General features: G+C 42.8%; 1 protein-coding gene across 2 annotated transcripts; it reads left to right on the forward strand.

Annotated features, from left to right (window-relative positions):
- Positions 1 to 2117: 2117 nt before the first annotated feature.
- On the forward strand, positions 2118 to 14637 carry LOC148529083 (ectoderm-neural cortex protein 1-like). 2 transcript variants are annotated; one of them, XM_088468973.1, is made up of 4 exons: positions 2118 to 2938; positions 3922 to 4015; positions 5509 to 7321; positions 12305 to 14637. In XM_088468973.1, the coding sequence occupies exon 3, from the start codon at positions 5547 to 5549 to the stop codon at positions 7311 to 7313; it is 1767 nt and encodes a 588-aa protein (XP_088325099.1). In that variant the 5' UTR covers positions 2118 to 2938; positions 3922 to 4015; positions 5509 to 5546; the 3' UTR covers positions 7314 to 7321; positions 12305 to 14637. The 2 variants fall into 2 exon arrangements, with proteins under 2 accessions (XP_088325099.1, XP_088325098.1); XM_088468972.1 differs by lacking the exon at positions 2118 to 2938 and adding an exon at positions 3463 to 3594.
- The last annotated feature ends 4350 nt before the right edge of the window (positions 14638 to 18987 follow it).

Consider the following 18987-nt stretch of genomic DNA (forward strand, 5'->3'; position numbering starts at 1 on the left):
TAGGAGCTGATTTGTTGGTACCTTATCACTTTTCACTCTGTCTCCTAACACTGCTTAGTAAATAGACCCCTAAGTCTCTAGCATGCTGGGGACCGAAACCCCCCACCCTGCGACCTCTAACCACAAACTCACTCCTGAAAGGCTTTGCTGAATCAGTCTAACCCCGCAACCACAAGATGGACTCCATGACTCCTGTACATCCTGCATTGTATCCAAATTCCCTTGCGCCAAATGATGCATCCACCACCGGTGGAGACCCGTTTCATTATGGTTGCTTTAACATTCCTCTTTGCCCAAGACCGCTCTCTAGTCCCTCGCCATGACACTTAGGGATTAGGCTAGACCATGTTATGTGAGTATGACTACTCCGCCTTTTTATCCACCGTATATCCTCACTCATGCGTCTGCGCATGGCCATGGCTTTTAACCCGGTGGTTGCCTCGTAGGTGCCACGCTACCCTGTCTGGCCAATTCGCTTTCCTTTTCAAGCAAAGCTCTACAATATACCTATTACCCTACCAGAAAACGTACCTCATGTGGCATGCAGGCTAGGTGCACTTTTGCGCAATAGACTTAAGGGGGGTATCCACTAGACGATAAAGTTGAACGATTGAACGATAATGATAAAATCGTTCGATAATCGTTTGAACATAGAAACAATTACTGCACGATTTGCAAACTAACGATGTACAATGCGCGCTCCCGCTGGTCGTGTGATCGTCTCCTCCATCGACTGAACATGCAGGTCAATTTCACTTGATAGCTTACAAATCGTTTACACATCGTTCACACTGAACGATCAAACGATGAACCACTATCTGCCCACTATAGCTGAAATCTCTCAATCACAGATTAAAACAACATAGTTTATTTTTAGATCTTTTGCAAATCGTTTGCAAATTGTTCAGAGTGGAAGATATTTCAAGGGAAACTTCAAGGGAAAATCGTTAAGAGGTTGGACAGGGATAAAATCGTCTAGTGGATGCCCCCCATTAGGAGTGGCTTGTGAACCAATCTTGCTTGACCACTCCATAGCGAATTATACACCTACCACAGCCAAGGCTACCCTGTGACTAACATTTGTTTGCAAATGGTTTGATCTCCTTTAGCCTTCTCATAACGGCCACTGAGCTCACCTCTCCGACAGCCGCTGTTGCCACGCCTATTGTGAAAGGAATGTCCCAAAAAAAAAAAAAACTATAAACCACCCAGACTGAAAAATGCTACCTGGCTAGCGCTGACACATTCTCATACTGAAAGGCTTACACCCCCTTCAGGGGCAACCCCTGCCATAACCCTTCAACTGCCATCTTTGGGCAGCCCGCCAAGTCTGAATGCCTCTTAAGCTGATCGCCCCACCTTTCCCTACGTGCTACATCTTCGACCTGCTACTCCTGTGCAGCACCAGTGGTGGAACTCCCGGAGACAATGGAGTAATTTGCCGCCGGTCCCCAGCCCTGAAGGGGGCACCTGGCTCCATGGAGGAGTGCCGCTGACCGGCGCTCCACCTCCAGTGGTGTAACTACGGAGGGTGCAGGGGGCCGCCTCCATTTGCCGGGCGCTCGCTGAGTGTTACCAGCGGGTGCCCGGCTCCTTCTCTCCCCTCGGCGGTAGCCAGAGGACGGAGCTCACTCCTGAGCTCCTGGTTCCGCAGTGCACTATGGGAGTGACGTCATGACGTCACTCCCATAGTTCAGAGGAGCGGGCACCGGGGACGGACGGCAGCGGGCACTGGAGCGGAGTTTAACGTAAGTAATTTTTTTTGTTTGTATGTATGTGTGCGTTTATGCAAGGGGGGGGGGGGGGAGTAAGGGCACTAGAGGTGGCTTATTACAGGGAGCTTACTACTGGGGGCAATGCAGGAGGCTTACTACTGGGGGCACTACAGCAGCATTACTACTGGGGTCATCAAATGGGGGCAATACAGGGGCCTTACTTTTGGAGGCACTGCATAGGGGGACCACCACTGGGGGGCACCGCATAGGGGGACCACCACTGGGGGCATTGTATAAATGGAACTGCATAGGGGGGCGGCGGCTGCTGGGGCTGGCATAGGTACTGGGGTGGTATATTTTAATTTGGGGGGTGCACCAACATTTATCTTGCCTCCGGGCACATGGGATGAAGTTACGCCACTGCGTAGCACCATACCCTCCGACAACAACAGTGTCTGTGGAGTAAGCCTACCCGCCCTACCTCGCTTTACTCCACTACTAGCGGGTGTGACATTGCGTCATAATCGAGCCACCATTAGCCTTCAGAGTACACTACCCCCGCAGTGGGGATGATGTGCGCGGCCTATTTATGACTTGCCCACTCCCAGGCTAGCACCCCAGAAATGGGTGCACCTATTAGCCAACTTAGGATCGCCACCGCTATTGCAAACACCTGGTATGCTACCAAGTTTTTTGTCAAACTACAAATCCTGAGTGGCCCCTTCTCCCTTCAAACACGCTCTGAAACCTGTGATTCCGGCTGCCCCAGCGAAAATTGAGCGGATACAAATAGACCCATACAGCCTCCCTCCCAAAAGCAACCAATGTTGCACACCCCACACAGCTATGTGGCCAGTATATGTTATTACACTATGCTATGTGGCAGTGATTTATACACTGCTAAATTTAGAGAACTTTCAATAAAAAAAATGACAAGAAAAAACAGACACCTTATTTCTTACCTTACAGTACTGCAGTTTTAGTGCACGAACGATGGCTTTGCAGGTCTCCGGGATGATCAGTTCCAAAGCTTGAAGTGAGATGATGGAGCCAAACTTCAGATCAGCCAGAGATTTTCCTGTTGCCAGGAAGCGCAGAGTAACAACCAGCCTGTCTTCAGCAGAAATGGGCCTCCTGAGCCCGGGATTCTGCCTCTCCACAAGTGGAGTCACCAGACGCAGGATCTCCTGAAAAGTGGCATCATCCATTCGCAGAATATTTCGGTAATCATTGGGATTGTTCTCCCGGATCTCAATGAGCAGAGGCATGTGAGAGATTGGGTTCCCCTGCTGCAATAACTCCTGCACCCTGCTCCTCTGCACTCTTCTCCTCTGCATGTTTCTCCTCCTCTGTGCCCTCTCCCTGCCAATAACAGACATCAAACCCACGGTGTATGCTGCCAAAACTTGCTGGCGATACGCATCCATCTCATCCACGGTATAGAATCACTTTGTATAAGCAGGCAAAACAAAGTAAAGCAGTAGTTTAGCACAGCGTCCAGTAGCTAGGAACCAGGCCTCACTCCATACAAGACAGAACTGCAAAGACCTAAAATGGCGTTTTGTTTTCATACCGTGTTAGAAAGTACTGCCCACTATCTGCATGTTGCTATATCGTTAAGACGGTTGCATGGTGGTTTTAAAAAGTAAACGATCTAACGATATGTTATAGCAAGTCGTTTGCACGTGGTACGGCTCCTGCAGGTCAGCTATAGAGAAATCAGCTGTCCTCCCATTGGCTGGCTACTGGAGGGCGTGGCCGGAGCCTGTGAATAGTAAATACGCTTTGTCCCAGCTGAGGGAGCCGAGACAGTGAGTTACACAGTGCTCCGAGGCAGCAGCACAGGGAGGGAGAGTCGGGGACAGCGCCGGGCGCACAGGTATGCCGGGGTTACATTCTCCAACTAGTCATCGCACCCTTCATCCTGCTATCTCTGTGTAATATAGCTAACAACACGTCACATCTACACATGGCGACTCCTCTGCCGGTGTAACCTAGAGCCGGTGACATAACACCTGTACAACCGGGAGAGCTGGGTTGCTGAGTGTTGCTATTAGTTCATGTTTCATAGTAATACCTAGGCAGAGCACTCACACAGAGGCTGGTATGCTGCCACCTCCATTGTATTGTCATGTGTGCCGCCTCCTTGTCTCCCAGATCGGAGCTATGCATCCTCATTATTATGTATTTCTTTCTTTCGTTGAAGCTCTTTGGACCCTTCCTGCCACTGACTCCCGGGACGGGAAGACATGGGCACGGCGATCTGACCCTTACCCGGGGCTGCCACCACTCTGGGCACAGTAAGTCACTCAGCCGGGCAGCAGCCTTGCTGTAGGGCAACAGTAGACAAGTGTGGCCAATCTGGGGGTGATGGATTTTTGCACAGATACAGAGGATGAGGGGAGGGGGTATAAAGTAAATGACCACTTTCTGTGAGCATGGCTACATTGTGTTTTATAGTGCATGTTAATAACATGTAATATACAGGGTTATCAGGTCATGATATGGTCTGTCTTCCTATATATTAGTCCCTGCATGGACTGTTGCATGTAGCCACATCCGCTTCCACCATGCTATTAGAGAAGCAGCACATCCAGGGTTATATGTCCAGACTTGTCTCTCGCTTCTATGTGAGAACAGGCTGCTGCGATCATTTCCCTGTGCCCGCTGCCCTACTGACTCTCACCCTCTTGCTGGGTGATGAGAGGGTTAATGCTGTGGAATGCCGCATGTGCTGCTGCAGGAAATGACAAAGAGCGCTCTGTGTGTGAAGCTGCCGCCCTTCAGCTTGCATTGTCAGGGGCTGATTATTAACTTCACATGATTTAATGATTAGTTAAGTTGAAACCTTTTTTTTTTTTTCAACGAGCCCCACACACTGTATGCAGTAGGATCCGTCCTGTACACAGCGTGATCTTATAAAGGAAGCACTTTATCCTTCATTTCTCCATGTGCTGCTAACGTTCAGAACATAGGGTAAAAGTTGACTTATGTTAGGGGTTTAGATAGGTTAGTGTACCCCATGTTCTAAACTTTTACCTTATCCTTCTTACCTAACATACAATCATTCATACCCTAGGTTTTTAATGTCTCAGAGCCAGGTGATATTGTTTGATATATGTATGATCCGTACACATTTAATACCACTTTTATTATGGTGTAAGTAACTGTCAGTTATTGAGTGATGGCTTCTGGGAGCATCAGCCTTCACAGAATTTCATCTCTATTGACCAATATTTTATTTTTTGCCAGGTTCAGTATTGTAATGGTAATAATAGCGCAATGCATGGAAGACACATGATTACTTTATCAATACACCCAGTACTTTGAAGCATTAAATTATTTTTTTTTATATTTTTGCTGTTATGTGTGAACATTTTCCACAGCACTAGTTCTATACAGGTAGCCTGCACATATAACTAAAGTAGCTAATATGTGGTTTCCTGCATACTTCTGTTCCAGTTCACAGAAAAAGGAAGCAAACCTCTCCACATTACACAGTACTACTACTAACAGTCCAAGTGGAAAATATCAAGTACTTTTTTTTTTTTTTTTTTTTTTTTTTGACTGACACTGAGAATCTAATGGGAATTGCTGAATGAGTTTCTGTTTACTTGTTAGTGTATACACTAGCCTGCATTTCCTGATGGCAATGAATGACTGCTTTGCTTGCAAGGAGTGTCCTATAAAAAAGCTAGAAAAAAATTTGTCATGCCTGCATATTTCTGTCACATAATGTGTATTATATATGTCTTTGTATCTAATGTCATTTTTGATTTTGTTTTTTTTTTAGGTTTCTATCCTGAAATTAAATAGACCTAATAGATAAAAATGTCTGTCAGTAATCATGAGAACCGCAAGTCCCGCTCTAGCACGGGATCGATGAACATTCACCTGTTCCATAAGCCTGGCCATGCTGACAGCCTTCTAACACATCTTAACCTGCTTCGCAAGCGCTGCCTTTTCACAGATGTGGTCTTGCTGGCAGGGAATCGGGCTTTTCCTTGTCACCGGGCAGTACTAGCTTCTAGCAGCCGTTATTTTGAAGCCATGTTCAGTGGTGGTCTAAAAGAGAGCCAGGATAGAGAAGTTAACTTCCATGATGCTTTGCACCCTGAAGTCCTTGAGCTTCTACTGGATTATGCCTACTCTGCACGGATTATTTTCAATGAGGAGAATGCGGAGTCCTTGCTGGAAGCTGGGGATATGCTACAGTTTCATGACATCCGAGATGCTGCCTCAGAATTCCTTGAAAAGAATCTCCATACAGGAAACTGCTTGAATATGATGCTGATATCGGATGCTCACTGCTGTGAGAGACTGTTAGAACTGTCTTGGAGAATGTGTCTTTCCAATTTTGTGGAGTTGTCAAAAGCAGATGACTTCCTTAGGTTACCGAAGATAAAGTTGATGGAACTGGTCCTTAGTGAAGAGCTTGAGGTGGAAGATGAAAGTTTAGTGTACGAAGCTGTGATAGGGTGGATAAAATATGATCTTTGCCTTCGTCTCGATGATTTACCAGATCTTCTGCGATGTGTCAGGCTAGCTCTACTACCTGAGCAATATCTGCGAAGTTTAGCCACAGATGATCTTGTAATTCAGAACAAGCTGGCAAAGGCAATTGTTGAAGAAGCAACTCACTGCAGGAACAAAATTCTGCAGAATGATGGTTTGGTGACTGGATTCTGTGCCCGTCCTCGGAAAATTAACCAGGCCCTACTGCTGTTGGGAGGACAAACATTTATGTGTGACAAGATCTATGTGATGGACCCAATAACCACAGAGATCATACCTAAGACTGACATTCCCAGCCCACGTAAAGAATGTAGTGCATGTGCAATTGGATGCAAGGTTTATGTTACAGGAGGAAAGGGTGCAGAGAATGGAGCTTCAAAGGATGTCTGGGTCTATGACACGCTGCATGATGAATGGTCCAAGGCAGGACCCATGCTTGTTGCTAGATTTGGTCATGGATCTGCAGAGCTAGACAACTGCTTATATGTAGTTGGTGGACATACAGCCATCACAGGGGCTTTCCCAGCCTCTCCTTCTGTCTCCCTGAAGCAAGTTGAACATTATGATCCTCAACATGACAAATGGAGCTTGGTGGCTCCACTTCGAGAAGGTGTGAGCAATGCTGCAGTTGTGGGAGCAAAGATGAAACTTTTTGTGTTTGGAGGGACTAGTGTCAATCGTGAAAAACTTCCCAAAGTCCAATGTTTTGATCCAATCCAAAACAGATGGACTGTACCCGCCACCTGCCCACAACCCTGGCGTTACACAGGAGCTGCTGTTTTAGGAAATCACGTCATTGTGGTAGGAGGGGACACAGAGTTTTCTGCCAGTTCGGCATACCGCTTCAACAGCGAGACTTATCAGTGGTGTAGGTTTGGAGATGTTTCCTCTAAGAGGATTAGCTGCCGTGTAGTTGTCTCTGGCAATAGACTGTATGTAGTGGGAGGATACTGCGGCTCGCAGCGAGGAAAGACATTGGACTGTTATGACCCTTCGAATGACACATGGAGCAGCGTGACCACAGTACCTTACTCCTTGATCCCAACAGCCTTCGTAAGCACCTGGAAGTATCTTTCTCCCTGAATCATAAGGTAAATTTGTTTTATAGGTCCTTTCTATAAAAAAAATTTTTTGCATATATAAACACACACACACACACACACACACTGATTTTAATTGGTTTAGGACATTTTCTGACTTGTTCAAAAGGGTTCTCTACGTTAAGAGAATCCCATTCAATAATTATGGGGGCGTTTTATCAAATCTTGGATGAGAGAAACCAACCAGATCAGCTTCTGTCATTTTACAGGATGTGCTAAAAAAAAAAAAATGACGGTGAGAAGCTGATTGATACTTTGGGGTCTATTTACTAAGCAGTGTTAAGAGACAGAGTGAAAAGTGATAAGGTGCCAGCCAATCAGCTCCCAACTGTCATCTCACAGGCTGTGTTTGAAAAATGATAGTTGGGAGCTGATTGGCTGGCACCTTATCACTTTCTTATCACTTTTCACTCTGTCTCCTAACACTGCTTAGTAAATAGACCACTTTTATCTCTCCAAGAATTAATAAATCCCTCCCCTCGGGTTGGTGGTGGTCAGAATCCCGACGCCGGCATCCCGACAGGGTTAGGATACCAGCATCTGTCGGTAGGTATCCTATCCCTAAACCTCCTTTCCCGCATCCAAAACCTAACACACCCCTCTAGTGCCTAAACCTAACCTTCCCACCTAGTACATAACCCTCCCCCCTAACCCCACTACTTCCTTTCAGGATGCTGGTGGTCTGGATGCCAGTGCCGGGATTCTGGCGGGTGTTGGGATTCCGCCATCGGCATTCTGAGCGCCAGCATCCCGCACGCTGGGAATATGACTTCATCCCCCTCTCCTCTCCTTTTAAAGACTTATTCTAAGGGAACCTATACTGTTAAATTAGCTGAAAGGGCTGCAAAACCTTTGAAGTGAGCATTTGTGTGAGAGGTCTGCAAACTTTTTTAAATTCCCAAAGCATTGCACATTTGTAAGTACAGAAGTAATCTACCACTTGTGATTGGACAGCTGCACATCTTGTTGCAATGATAATCCAGTCACAAGGGACAGACTACTTCTGCAGTCACCAATACATAATACCTTGTGAGTTTGAAACTGCTCTTGACTAATGCCAATGGGTTTTTTTCAGTGAATCCGCTATGCACCCACTGGAGATACCCTAAAGTACATTTAGTAAACACGGTTGATGGTAAGGGATTGAGAATCCCATTAGACACCACTTTAAGCAGGGTGTGAGTATTCTAGGTTATGTGAACTTCATTTTCTCAAAAATCTATTGTATTACTGTTAGAATAATTATATGTTTGTAGTGGATCGGCAGCGGTTTCTCTATGCTTTTTGCTGGTGTACCGAATAAGTCCCATTGTACCATATTACAACCAACAACAACATAAAAAACACCACTACGACCAATCTCACTGGGAGATGCAATCGTACATGCAGAATGGAGCCACAAGTGATATGTTTGGAATAAATATATACCATGGTGTAATTGGTTTGCGTTAATAAGGGTGGGTGGGCAAAGCAGGCTATACGCACAACTTCATCTTTTTCCCTTTCAACTTAATGCTGCAAAACAAAAGCTTTGCGGTCAGAATACTTAGCTGATCAGATCATACCTCAAGAGTGGAAAATAGACATAAATATAATACAGAGAGAGACGATTATGTAGATTTTCTATATATGGCATTGATAACCGGACCCCTACACTATATTTAAAAGCATTGAACATATTTCATGGTAGTGTCTCTAGAAATTGCAAGAAACCCTAATATAGAAATTGCTTCTATATGTAAATAAAAGTGACACAAACCATTTTTGGGATCTACTTTAGGACATGGTTATATTTGAAGCTAATAGGTGTGCCAGGTGTTACATATTGACATTTTTATTTTTCAAAAGCTGGGTACACACTATGCCCATCACTTGGCAGATCAGATCCTCGGAGCGTTTATGCGATCAGTGTGACCACCATACCCCCTGAGCTACAAATGGCTCTGTGAGTATGTTCTCATCTGGATGTTTATGCCTGCATACACACCTATGCAATTATCAGGCCTACCAGCCGATATCTTGTGATCAGCTTGACAATTGTATAGGTGTCTACCCAGCTTAATACATAATGATTTTCCTTGTCTTGTCTTGTGTAGGGGTAGGTGGCTAATGTGAAATGGCTTAATTTTCCCAAAACAAGCACAGAAAGCAACACAGCTACAAAGATTTTTGCAGGACAAGGGGACTATCCTAGATCAGTTTCATACAACATTTAGCCATGTTTCCCTTTCTAAAGCAGATGTCAGGCTTAAGTTTGGACATGACTTTTTCAGGGCATTTAAAATATTTGTGATCTTGTACCAGCATGTGAAATACCTTCTAGCCTAGAGTGTACCTATTCATCCTAGTTCAGAGGGAATTGGTGCTCTGCCACTGCAATAATTACCTGCTTGATACTGGCAGGGGGGGGGGGTTATCAACTCTTACCAACCAATCAGCTTCTGTCATTTTACAGGCTGTGCTAGAAAAATGGCAGAAGCTGATTGGTTGCTATGAGCCTTCTGCACTTTATCTCCCAATATTTGATAGATCTTTTGGTAGATCTGTTGGCAAGTGGCCAAGAGAATATTACATACACATGGTGTGAATGTTGCTGATATATCCTTGCACAGAACAACAATTAGGGTTATGCTACATGAAATTTGAGACCAGTTGTGATGTGTTGGCCTTGAGCACATATTTCCAATGTCTTTTAAAGGACTAATTGCTCTTTGACCTCGGAGCATATTAGCAAAGCTCTTTTTGTATCACTTGTATGAAGAAAGGGCACACACATAATGAATGACAAATAGTCTTTATTGACAACAGGTTGTAACAAATGTTACTGTAAAACTTTAAGGATTCATTCATAACTATGGGTTTATTGAGCTTCTTTGCAAGTAACTTTCTGATCTCTAGAAGTGTCTTAGAAATGATTTCACCATTGTAGAAATTTTTATCGTAACATTTAAATACTGCAGTTAAAATATTAGAACACAATAATAAATATACAGTATCAGGGCATAGTGAATGGCAAGTGTGTACGCTAAAACGATGAACGAGAACGACCAACGATGCGTGCTCCCGCAGGTCGTTGGTTATTGTCGTTCATCGCCCGAACATGGCGATATTGTTAGGTTGTTGCATGTTCGGGTAAGAGGGAGGGTGCCGGGACTGAACGATATTATTCATGATCTCACTCAGTGTGTGTGCTCAATATCGTTAACGGCATTGAGCACACACCTACCGGGTACACACTAGATGATATCACTCCTGGAGCGAATCATCTAGTGTGTACGCACCATTAGTGTACACTAGCACTATTGTAGATTACACTGATAACAATGCAACACATGGAAAAGCCGCAAAGTATTGGGGCAATTCCATGATCCCCAGACGTCGGGGAATCGGTGAAATTCAACATGAAGGATTCCCCTGATTTGCCGATCCCGACCAAAATATGATAATGATCAGCAAATTGGGAATTTTTAACTAGAAGAATTTCACTGATTCCCTGACTGATCTTCAAACATCAATGATTAGCATTTTTTACCGGCGGATCCGGTCCGATCAGGGAAACTGCCTGCGGATGTATGGGGAACATTATTTATTTTTATTTTTTTTGTATGTTTACCAGGTTTTCTTATGCATGGGCAGGTCTTCCCTCCAGGATCTCCCAGAGTAAACTTTTCAACCTCAGAATGGGCAATGTCTCTTGAAGTGGCATTTAAAAAAAAAAAAAAAAGTGTTAAGTGCTGGTTAAATAGTGTGCAGATGACTTTTTGGTGAATCAACCAGTTGTCTTAATTTTTTTGCTTTGATTTTACAGGATTACATTGGTAGTGCCTGATAAAGGGTAAAAAGTCAAACTAGAGGCATTATAAATAATATGCATCACTTTTACTCCAGCCCTTCCCCCTTTCTCCTTGTGAATATTGTTCATAAGGTTGGAGATTATATCTACATAACATATTTAAAAATATTTCTGACATTTAGCAGTTGTACAAATCTAAATGGTCAGTAGCAAGTGCGAGAGCAAGTACAGAGGTGTTTCATGAATGTTTTAAATATGTGCCTACTTGCAACATGGGGCGTATTCAGTTAGCAGCGAAAACGGCAGGTTTCTTTCCCCATTGGCGAATATGGCTGTTTTTCGCAATAAAACTGCAAAATTCTCCCCAAAAAACAGGCGAAAACTCTGCAACAGGCAAAAAAAACCCCGGAGAGAAGTGTTCTCCATCATGAGAGGGAAAAAAAAAAAAGCAAACTCCCTATTTTTTTTTTTTTCTAAAAATGTGGGGGATTTCTTTCAGAACCCTTTGAACCCCCCCACCCCCCCTTCCTAATGTGAAATTAGCAAAAACAACGTATTGGGTCCGATATTTTTTTATTTTTTTTTGTGCGGTGGTATGGATGCGTGAAGTGTTTTAAACATTGCACGCTGTCACAGCAGGTGTGTTTGTTTTTTTTTTTTTCTGTATTTAAAATTGCGTTTTTATGACAAGAAAATATACTTAAACCCATTTTAACATACTCCCAATTTACGTGGAACCGTAATTTCCTGGGAAAAAATTGCTTTCTATCTTCCCTTTTTTTCGGGCAAAATTTGCACGGTTGTGTTTTACCAAAGTACGCAACTTATGTTTTTTTTTTCTGGTCACTTTTCATTATGGGGGGTGTCCAAAGGGTTCTGAAAGAGTAGCAGTTTTCACCTCACCCCCCTTCTTCTTCCTTTTTTTTTTTTTTTTTTTTTTTTAGGGGGGGAAAACGTCAGTTTTTGCCAAAGGTGTAAAAAAAAAACCATCAGTTTTCAACGCTAATTGAATACGGCCAATTGATTAGTTGGGACAACACTAAGTTTGTCTCCTATACTGGTTTACCAACTTCTTTTGGTTTTTTTAAATTGTATTTGTTGTTGGGCAATTATGTGTTCTTTGCTCTAATATGATTTAAATGCACTCATCTATAATTAAATATATATTTGTTTTTTAACAGAACTTTCTGGATGATTTCTTATGAAAAATAATCTTACCATGGTGGAACAGCCTGGAATATAAATTCATCAGTGTTAATGTGTCAAAACCGGACATTTATTGGCTAGTTTGACCACTCTAGTGCATTATTTACTCATGTACTTAATTGAAGTCAGAAATGTTTGTCATTTTATATTAAAATGACTTATTTTTATTTTTTTACTTTTCTAAAACCTTTATTCTGGCATGGATTTCAATAAAAAAAAAAAAACACCTGATTTCCTACTTAACATTCCAACAATATGGCCTTGATTCAATTACCTGCGAGTAAGTGCTGCAATACACACGTACGGTACCGCATGATGCATTCATTTTTGTTTGCAGCCCCAAAGGACTGCATATGCATACAAAAATCCATGAATCTGGGAAGAGAGGGTGAGTTCTGATGTCATTGCTGGTGTTTGCGTGCCATTGCTGCGCCAACTCACCTCACTCGCGTGCATGGGTGAGGTAATAGTATTGAGACCTATGTGTGAACACAATGCAGCAATAAAGTTCCACTACTAATTGGTCCAACTTATTCCAGAAATCGCAATCCTACGAGGAACCTGCAGAAAAAAATGTGTGGGAAGACTCTGCAGCAGCAAGTTTTATATTACAAGGCTTATCCAAGCTGTATTGTAAAACATAATGAATTGCCCACTTATACTTCTGTAGCATGGATTCCATCAGCGGTTTTCTTTTCTGTGTGAATAGGACCCTCATACTAGATGATGATGATATATCTGTGATCAGTGGTTGTCACCACCTAGTGATCAGCCTGCACAAGCATTGCAGTTTTTATATTTCATGAGACTGTGCATCTTATTTTTACAATATTTTCCTTTAATCTGTTAAATTTATGCTAATCTGCATAATATCTAATACTAAACAAAAAAGTACAGTTTTATTATACAGGGTTTTAAAATTATCCAAGCACTTAGAGATCAAGCAGGCTGCAGACCAGTTCATTGATTTAGCGTTGTTCCTAGGAAGGCTAGACATTTTTGTCATAAACAAATGTATTTGTCAAATTGCAAAGGAAAATGAAGCATACCAACATGCTTTGTCACAAGCCATTTGTGCAAGAGTCAAACTTACAGCCTGCCATCTATCACAAATAGTTTGTGTACAGTGGGCCTTAAAATGTGACTAAGCCACCAACAATTTTTATATTGTCTGGGCTCAAAACTGATGCGTTTACCCGGACTCCTTCATATGTCTCGTGGAAAGTCAATAATTTAGATCAATAAAAGGTTTGCTTTGTATGTTAGAGCCAACTCCTGTATTAAACCTCATTTACCCGTATGCACACAAGGCACTGTCTTTGTTCCCTGTACATTTAGCACAGTGCTGTGGCTTTGAGAGCATTATGGAATGTCCCAATCAGGACGGGCAGGAGGTCACATCGTAGAGCATGTGTAATGCTGCCCATCCACTAGGCGATTAAACCTAGCGATAACTACCGTCGTTATCGCTCAATCGCTTGGTAATTGCCCGCAAATCGGGCAGTTTAATTTCATAAACTACCAGCGATGCGAGTGCCCGCTGGTCGTTTTTGCCATCTATCATCGCCGGTACATGCTGGTCATCCTGACTATCACGTCGGGTTCAGCATGTACGGGGATGATGGATGTGCCTACACTGAACGTTCAGTGTAGGCAAATCACAGACAGACATAGAAACAACAGCACGATTAAAATGTAATCGTGCTGTCGTTTTGTGGATGGGCAACTTAAGCAAACATGAAATAAACATTTACCACTTCTGCATGTATGAATAGATACTTCTTACAAGGGGTGTTCTTTATTTTTAGATCTAGCTGCATATTGTTTATTTTGGAAACAATAGTACCTGTCTCTTGTCTAGTTGTGTTAAAGACAAACCTTTCTCTTACTGCATTTTCCAATTGGTTACTGTTGTTAAGTGACCAGATCATAATTTTATTCCAGGAAGCATTAAGTATCCCACACCAAATGTTTCCATTTGATCTCTGTTTAAAATGGCGAGCTGATACTTGTCTGCAAGCCACATTCCAAGTATAATCTCACCACACTATGTTTATACATCGTCTATATACTCCAGCCAGTGCTCAGAAATATCCATTTTAATGTGTATATGTAATAGTCTCCATGACCATTTCTGTTGATTGTAGAATTCTGTGATAATTAACAAACAAACTAGCAAAAATAAAAAATTAATTAGTCACGTGAGTCTTATTGTGTTAGATAAAAGAAAATGTCTTTGTATATTTAGTACTTTCAGCCTGGAGCTGATACTTGTCATATTTCAATAAATAAAATAACAGTTGGTTTATTGTTTGATGTGTTATTTACTAATCATAAGGTTTCTTATTTAGTACACTAGATGGGGACTTGTGTATGTTGATATAAAGGGCAGCAATGCTTTTCTTCTTTTAAGCTGGGCACACACTGGATGATATGGTGGCGATGGGCTGACATATCGTATCCGCTGTACACATCAGAACATTGTAATGAAGGACGGAATCATCCCTTGTTCTGTCCGTAAGGACCTTGCACGGCACCCCATGCAATATCATCTGGCTGGCCGTGCAGCACGGCCGACTGGAATATATCGCTAACTACCACGGTAGCTCGCAGAGTGGCCGTACACACTTAATGATCTGGCCAATATGTTCCGATTCGACCGAAAACTACATATTGGGCCAATATCACTTCAGTGTGTACCCAGCTTTAGTCATATGAGTGTGCTTGGAAATGTTATATACATTTTAAATATAAGGTTCACAGTCAAATATTACAGTAGGAAATATCTGTACTTGCAGGATTTTTGTGTATTTTTTTTCTGATCCATTCCTGTGCTACACATACAAACAACACTCAAATCAAACAAAAGTTTGGAAATCTGTTTGGTGCCTTGTACCCATCAATCTTTCTTACAGCTATGTAGTGGTCACATGAACCTTTTAGAGTTTAATTGCAGCCATCATGTACAAGAACTTTGTTAGACATCCAGAGGGTTAATCTCACTCTCTCAACTTTTTTTATGGCTACAGACATGAGTGAAATCACACTCCAGCATACCTTGCTCTCTCTCTGCCATGTTTAAGGAACAAATCGTGCATGATCTCAAAGCCCCCTAACAGACCTGGGGGTAAATTTACTAAAGTGAGAGTTTTTAGATGTGGAGATGTTGCCCATAGCAATCAATCAGATTCTAGCTATTATCTTCTAGAATATCCTAGTTAAATGTTAAGTACATTCTGGTTGGTTGCTATGGGCAACATCTCCATTTCTAAAAACCTGCAGGTATCATAGATTTTATTTTGTGTATGTGTGTTTTAAATGATCAATTAATCTCTGCTGGTATTTATATTAGCTGGCCAGCTTTGTGTACGTGTGTTCAATTTTTACAGATGAGATGCATCTGTAACACTACATGGAAATGGATGAGAAAATAAAAATCTTTATATCAAGTAAAACCATACATGTGTTTTTATATCTAATTGCTAATATATGTGTGAGTCTGATGCGCATAAGCGTATTTGAAAATGTACATTTTAATGGGATTCCACTGTTAACCTGAGATGTGGCTGAGAAGCATTTATTCATATATTTGGCTTATACATAATTACTTTCTCTTTTGTCACAGATGCATTTTTATAAACCCTAAATTAGACATGTTAATGGTAACATAACTGCTATGCAGTTTTACATGCATTTTGAACACCAGTGTGTACATAGACCTGAGACCAAATTGCTGTCAGTACAATTCTCCAGGAGTTTCATTGTTCCTATCTGACAGTTGTCTGGTGACTGAGCGCGTTCAGCGTCTGCTGTCATTAACTGACACTAATGGGGCCTCATGGGAAATTAGAAACAAATCCTGTCTTTTAGCACTGAGGCCAAGTGTCAGCATCATCCCACTTGTGGGCACCTTGTGAGAGCTTCTCTGTAGGTGCCCAGAACATTACCACCGTTACATGGTGCATATCTGTTATGTAGTGAGATTTATTCCAGCGATGAAATGTAGACTTTTGTGCAAATGATTGTCCACAAAATAGATAACTCTACTCTCCGTAAGTAATACTGGCTTTAAAAAGGTAGCATTTATTTTAGCCAAATGTATTATTTCATCTTTACATTTCTTCCCATTACAATCTATATACAACATAACTTATGTCACATAAGTATATAATAATACCAAAGAGTGTTTTGCAGCTCTACATATACAGTGGTGAAGAAGGCAAAAATTATCATTAGCTACAAAATGCCATGAGCTTTAAAGCTATCTATAAGCAAGTATGCAAGGAATCGGTATGAAATACCGCCGGCCGCACGGAGGTAGAGTTCCCGGAAGCAGAAGCCCGACAGCGCTGGCAATCCCGATCGTTCTAAGGTAAGTATCTACTAACCTAACCCCCTAACCTTCCCCCCAAGTGTTTAACCCTAATCCCCCCTCTAAGTGCCTAACCCCCCCCCCTTCCCCGTTGCCCAAACCTAAGTCCACCGGGGGGGTGCCTAACCCTCCCGAGGGGGTGCCTACCACTAAGTTCCCCCCAGGTGCCCTAAACCTAACCCCCCCCCCCCCATGGCTGTCTGCTCGAGGCGCCCAGCATCCCTTCGATCGGGATGCTGGGCGCCTGTCTCCCGACGTCAGAGACATCCCTCGCCGGTATATGACAGTCGGGAAGCCGGCTGCCGGTATTAAGGCAGCCCGCTTCCCGAATGTATACTGTATACAATATGCACAATACATGGCTGACAACATTTTACAATCATTTCCAGGGACACTGGTGCTGAGGAAGTGTGTCTCAACACATCATGTGTGGTACAGTCTAGGTTGACATGGGACCACTACAGTCCCAATATAAGGATATCTGCGATTTGTTGTTGTTCCAAATGTTGACCATCATAATGTTGACATGCACACTTTCGACTTTCACATAACACTGACATATTTACAGTATCGACACTTATTTTAACATTAACCCTAAGATTTGTATTGTTGACATGACTATATAGACATGTCATATGTCACTATTTAAGGTGTCGCACATGTAGAATGTTGACATTTAACCATGTCTACATGGTAAAATGTAACAATCTGGTGTCAACGGTATGGCTTACTATATAGTGTCATTGTCAGCTTCCTGTGTTTCCTATGTCATTCATTTGTAATTAATAAATATTAAGTTATAAAGCCTAGAGAATAACAATGGGTGGTGAGGATTGCGATCAGCATATAAAATAACAGGAATTGTACATTGCAAATGACACATTGGGACAGGCAACAGCTATGGTGGTGGTGATATTCCAAAGGATAGTCAATGAATATATATACAAGGTAAAAAGATTTTGAGCAGTGACAATGCTTTAAAGTAAACTTTGTATATGTTTTACAATTACTAATAAAATACTTCGTACCATGATTCAAAACCTACAGAACACAGTGTGATTATTGGTAAGAAGATCTGGTTGCCACCTTCCTCTTGGTATAAGGTGGAATCAAGCAACTACAGTATAAATCATTTTGTTTAATCCACATATAAACAGGAATCCCATCCATCACAGCGAGGGTCAAGGGCTCTTTGGTTCATTTCTTGAAGGGCTCCAGCTTAATGAATAGGGGCTTCAAATTTCATGGGAGAAAGAGAAAATAAAAGCAAATAACTGCAAGGAATCATGCCAAAGCAGGGTGCTTACTACTAGCTATCTTGGCTGATTTATTACCTAACTAAAATGGGACTTAACACATATAATGATCCTGAAATTATTCTTAGAAGTAAACCCCAAAAGGCAGCTGTTGTTAAGCAAATGATTGCACAGCCCCATTTTTTAATGTGCCTATAAAAGGGCAGATATGGTTGCTCGGGTCTGATATGTATTACCGCCTGCCGCATGGCTGGCGGTTCAATTCCCGACAGTGGCTGCCCGACAAAGGAGGAAATCCTGATCGTCCTAAAGGTAAGTATTTACTAACCTAACCCCCTCCATAGGGGTGCCTAACCCTAACCTCCCCCCTGTACCTAACCCCCCCTATAAATGCCTAAACCTAACCCCCCCTTCCCCGCTGCCTAAATCTAAGTCCCCAGGGGGGTGCCTAACCCTAACCTCCCCCCGGGGGTGCCTAACCCTCCCTCCCCCTAGCCTAAGCCTAACCTCCCGGAGGGGTGCCTAACCCTAAGTCCCCCCCGGTAGCCCTAAACCTAACCCCCCCTGCGCGGCTGTCCGCTGTGGTGCCCAGCATCCGCTTGATCGGGACGCTGGGCACCGATCTCCTGATGTCGGGCAAATGACAGGTGTCTAGATTTAGACGCCTGTCATTCGTCCCTAGACGGGATCAAGCGGTCTGGAAGCCGGCGGTCGGCATTTAGACCGTCGGCTTCCAGACTACATCCCATTTGCTCAAGTTTTACTTGCCAACTAGACATTTACTGGATGTAAGTGACAACTGCGCACCAGTTGTAGGAAAGTAGTAGCTGCCACCACCAGGTTTCTTTATCAGTACTGGTAACATCTTAATTTCTGGTTGTTGGTTGTAGTAACTCTGGTGCCTGTGGCTGGTTTTTCCTCCTGACCATTTACATAGCATAGACTGCATGATAGCAGGTAACTGGGCTCAACACAGGATAGTCGAGGAATGGATTGCAGTGTATTTCAACCCCACTCCCCAGGTCCAATA

Source organism: Taudactylus pleione, unplaced genomic scaffold, assembly GCF_031769625.1.
Source record: "Taudactylus pleione unplaced genomic scaffold, aTauple2 ptg000087l, whole genome shotgun sequence".
Classification (NCBI taxonomy): Eukaryota; Metazoa; Chordata; class Amphibia; order Anura; family Myobatrachidae; genus Taudactylus; species Taudactylus pleione.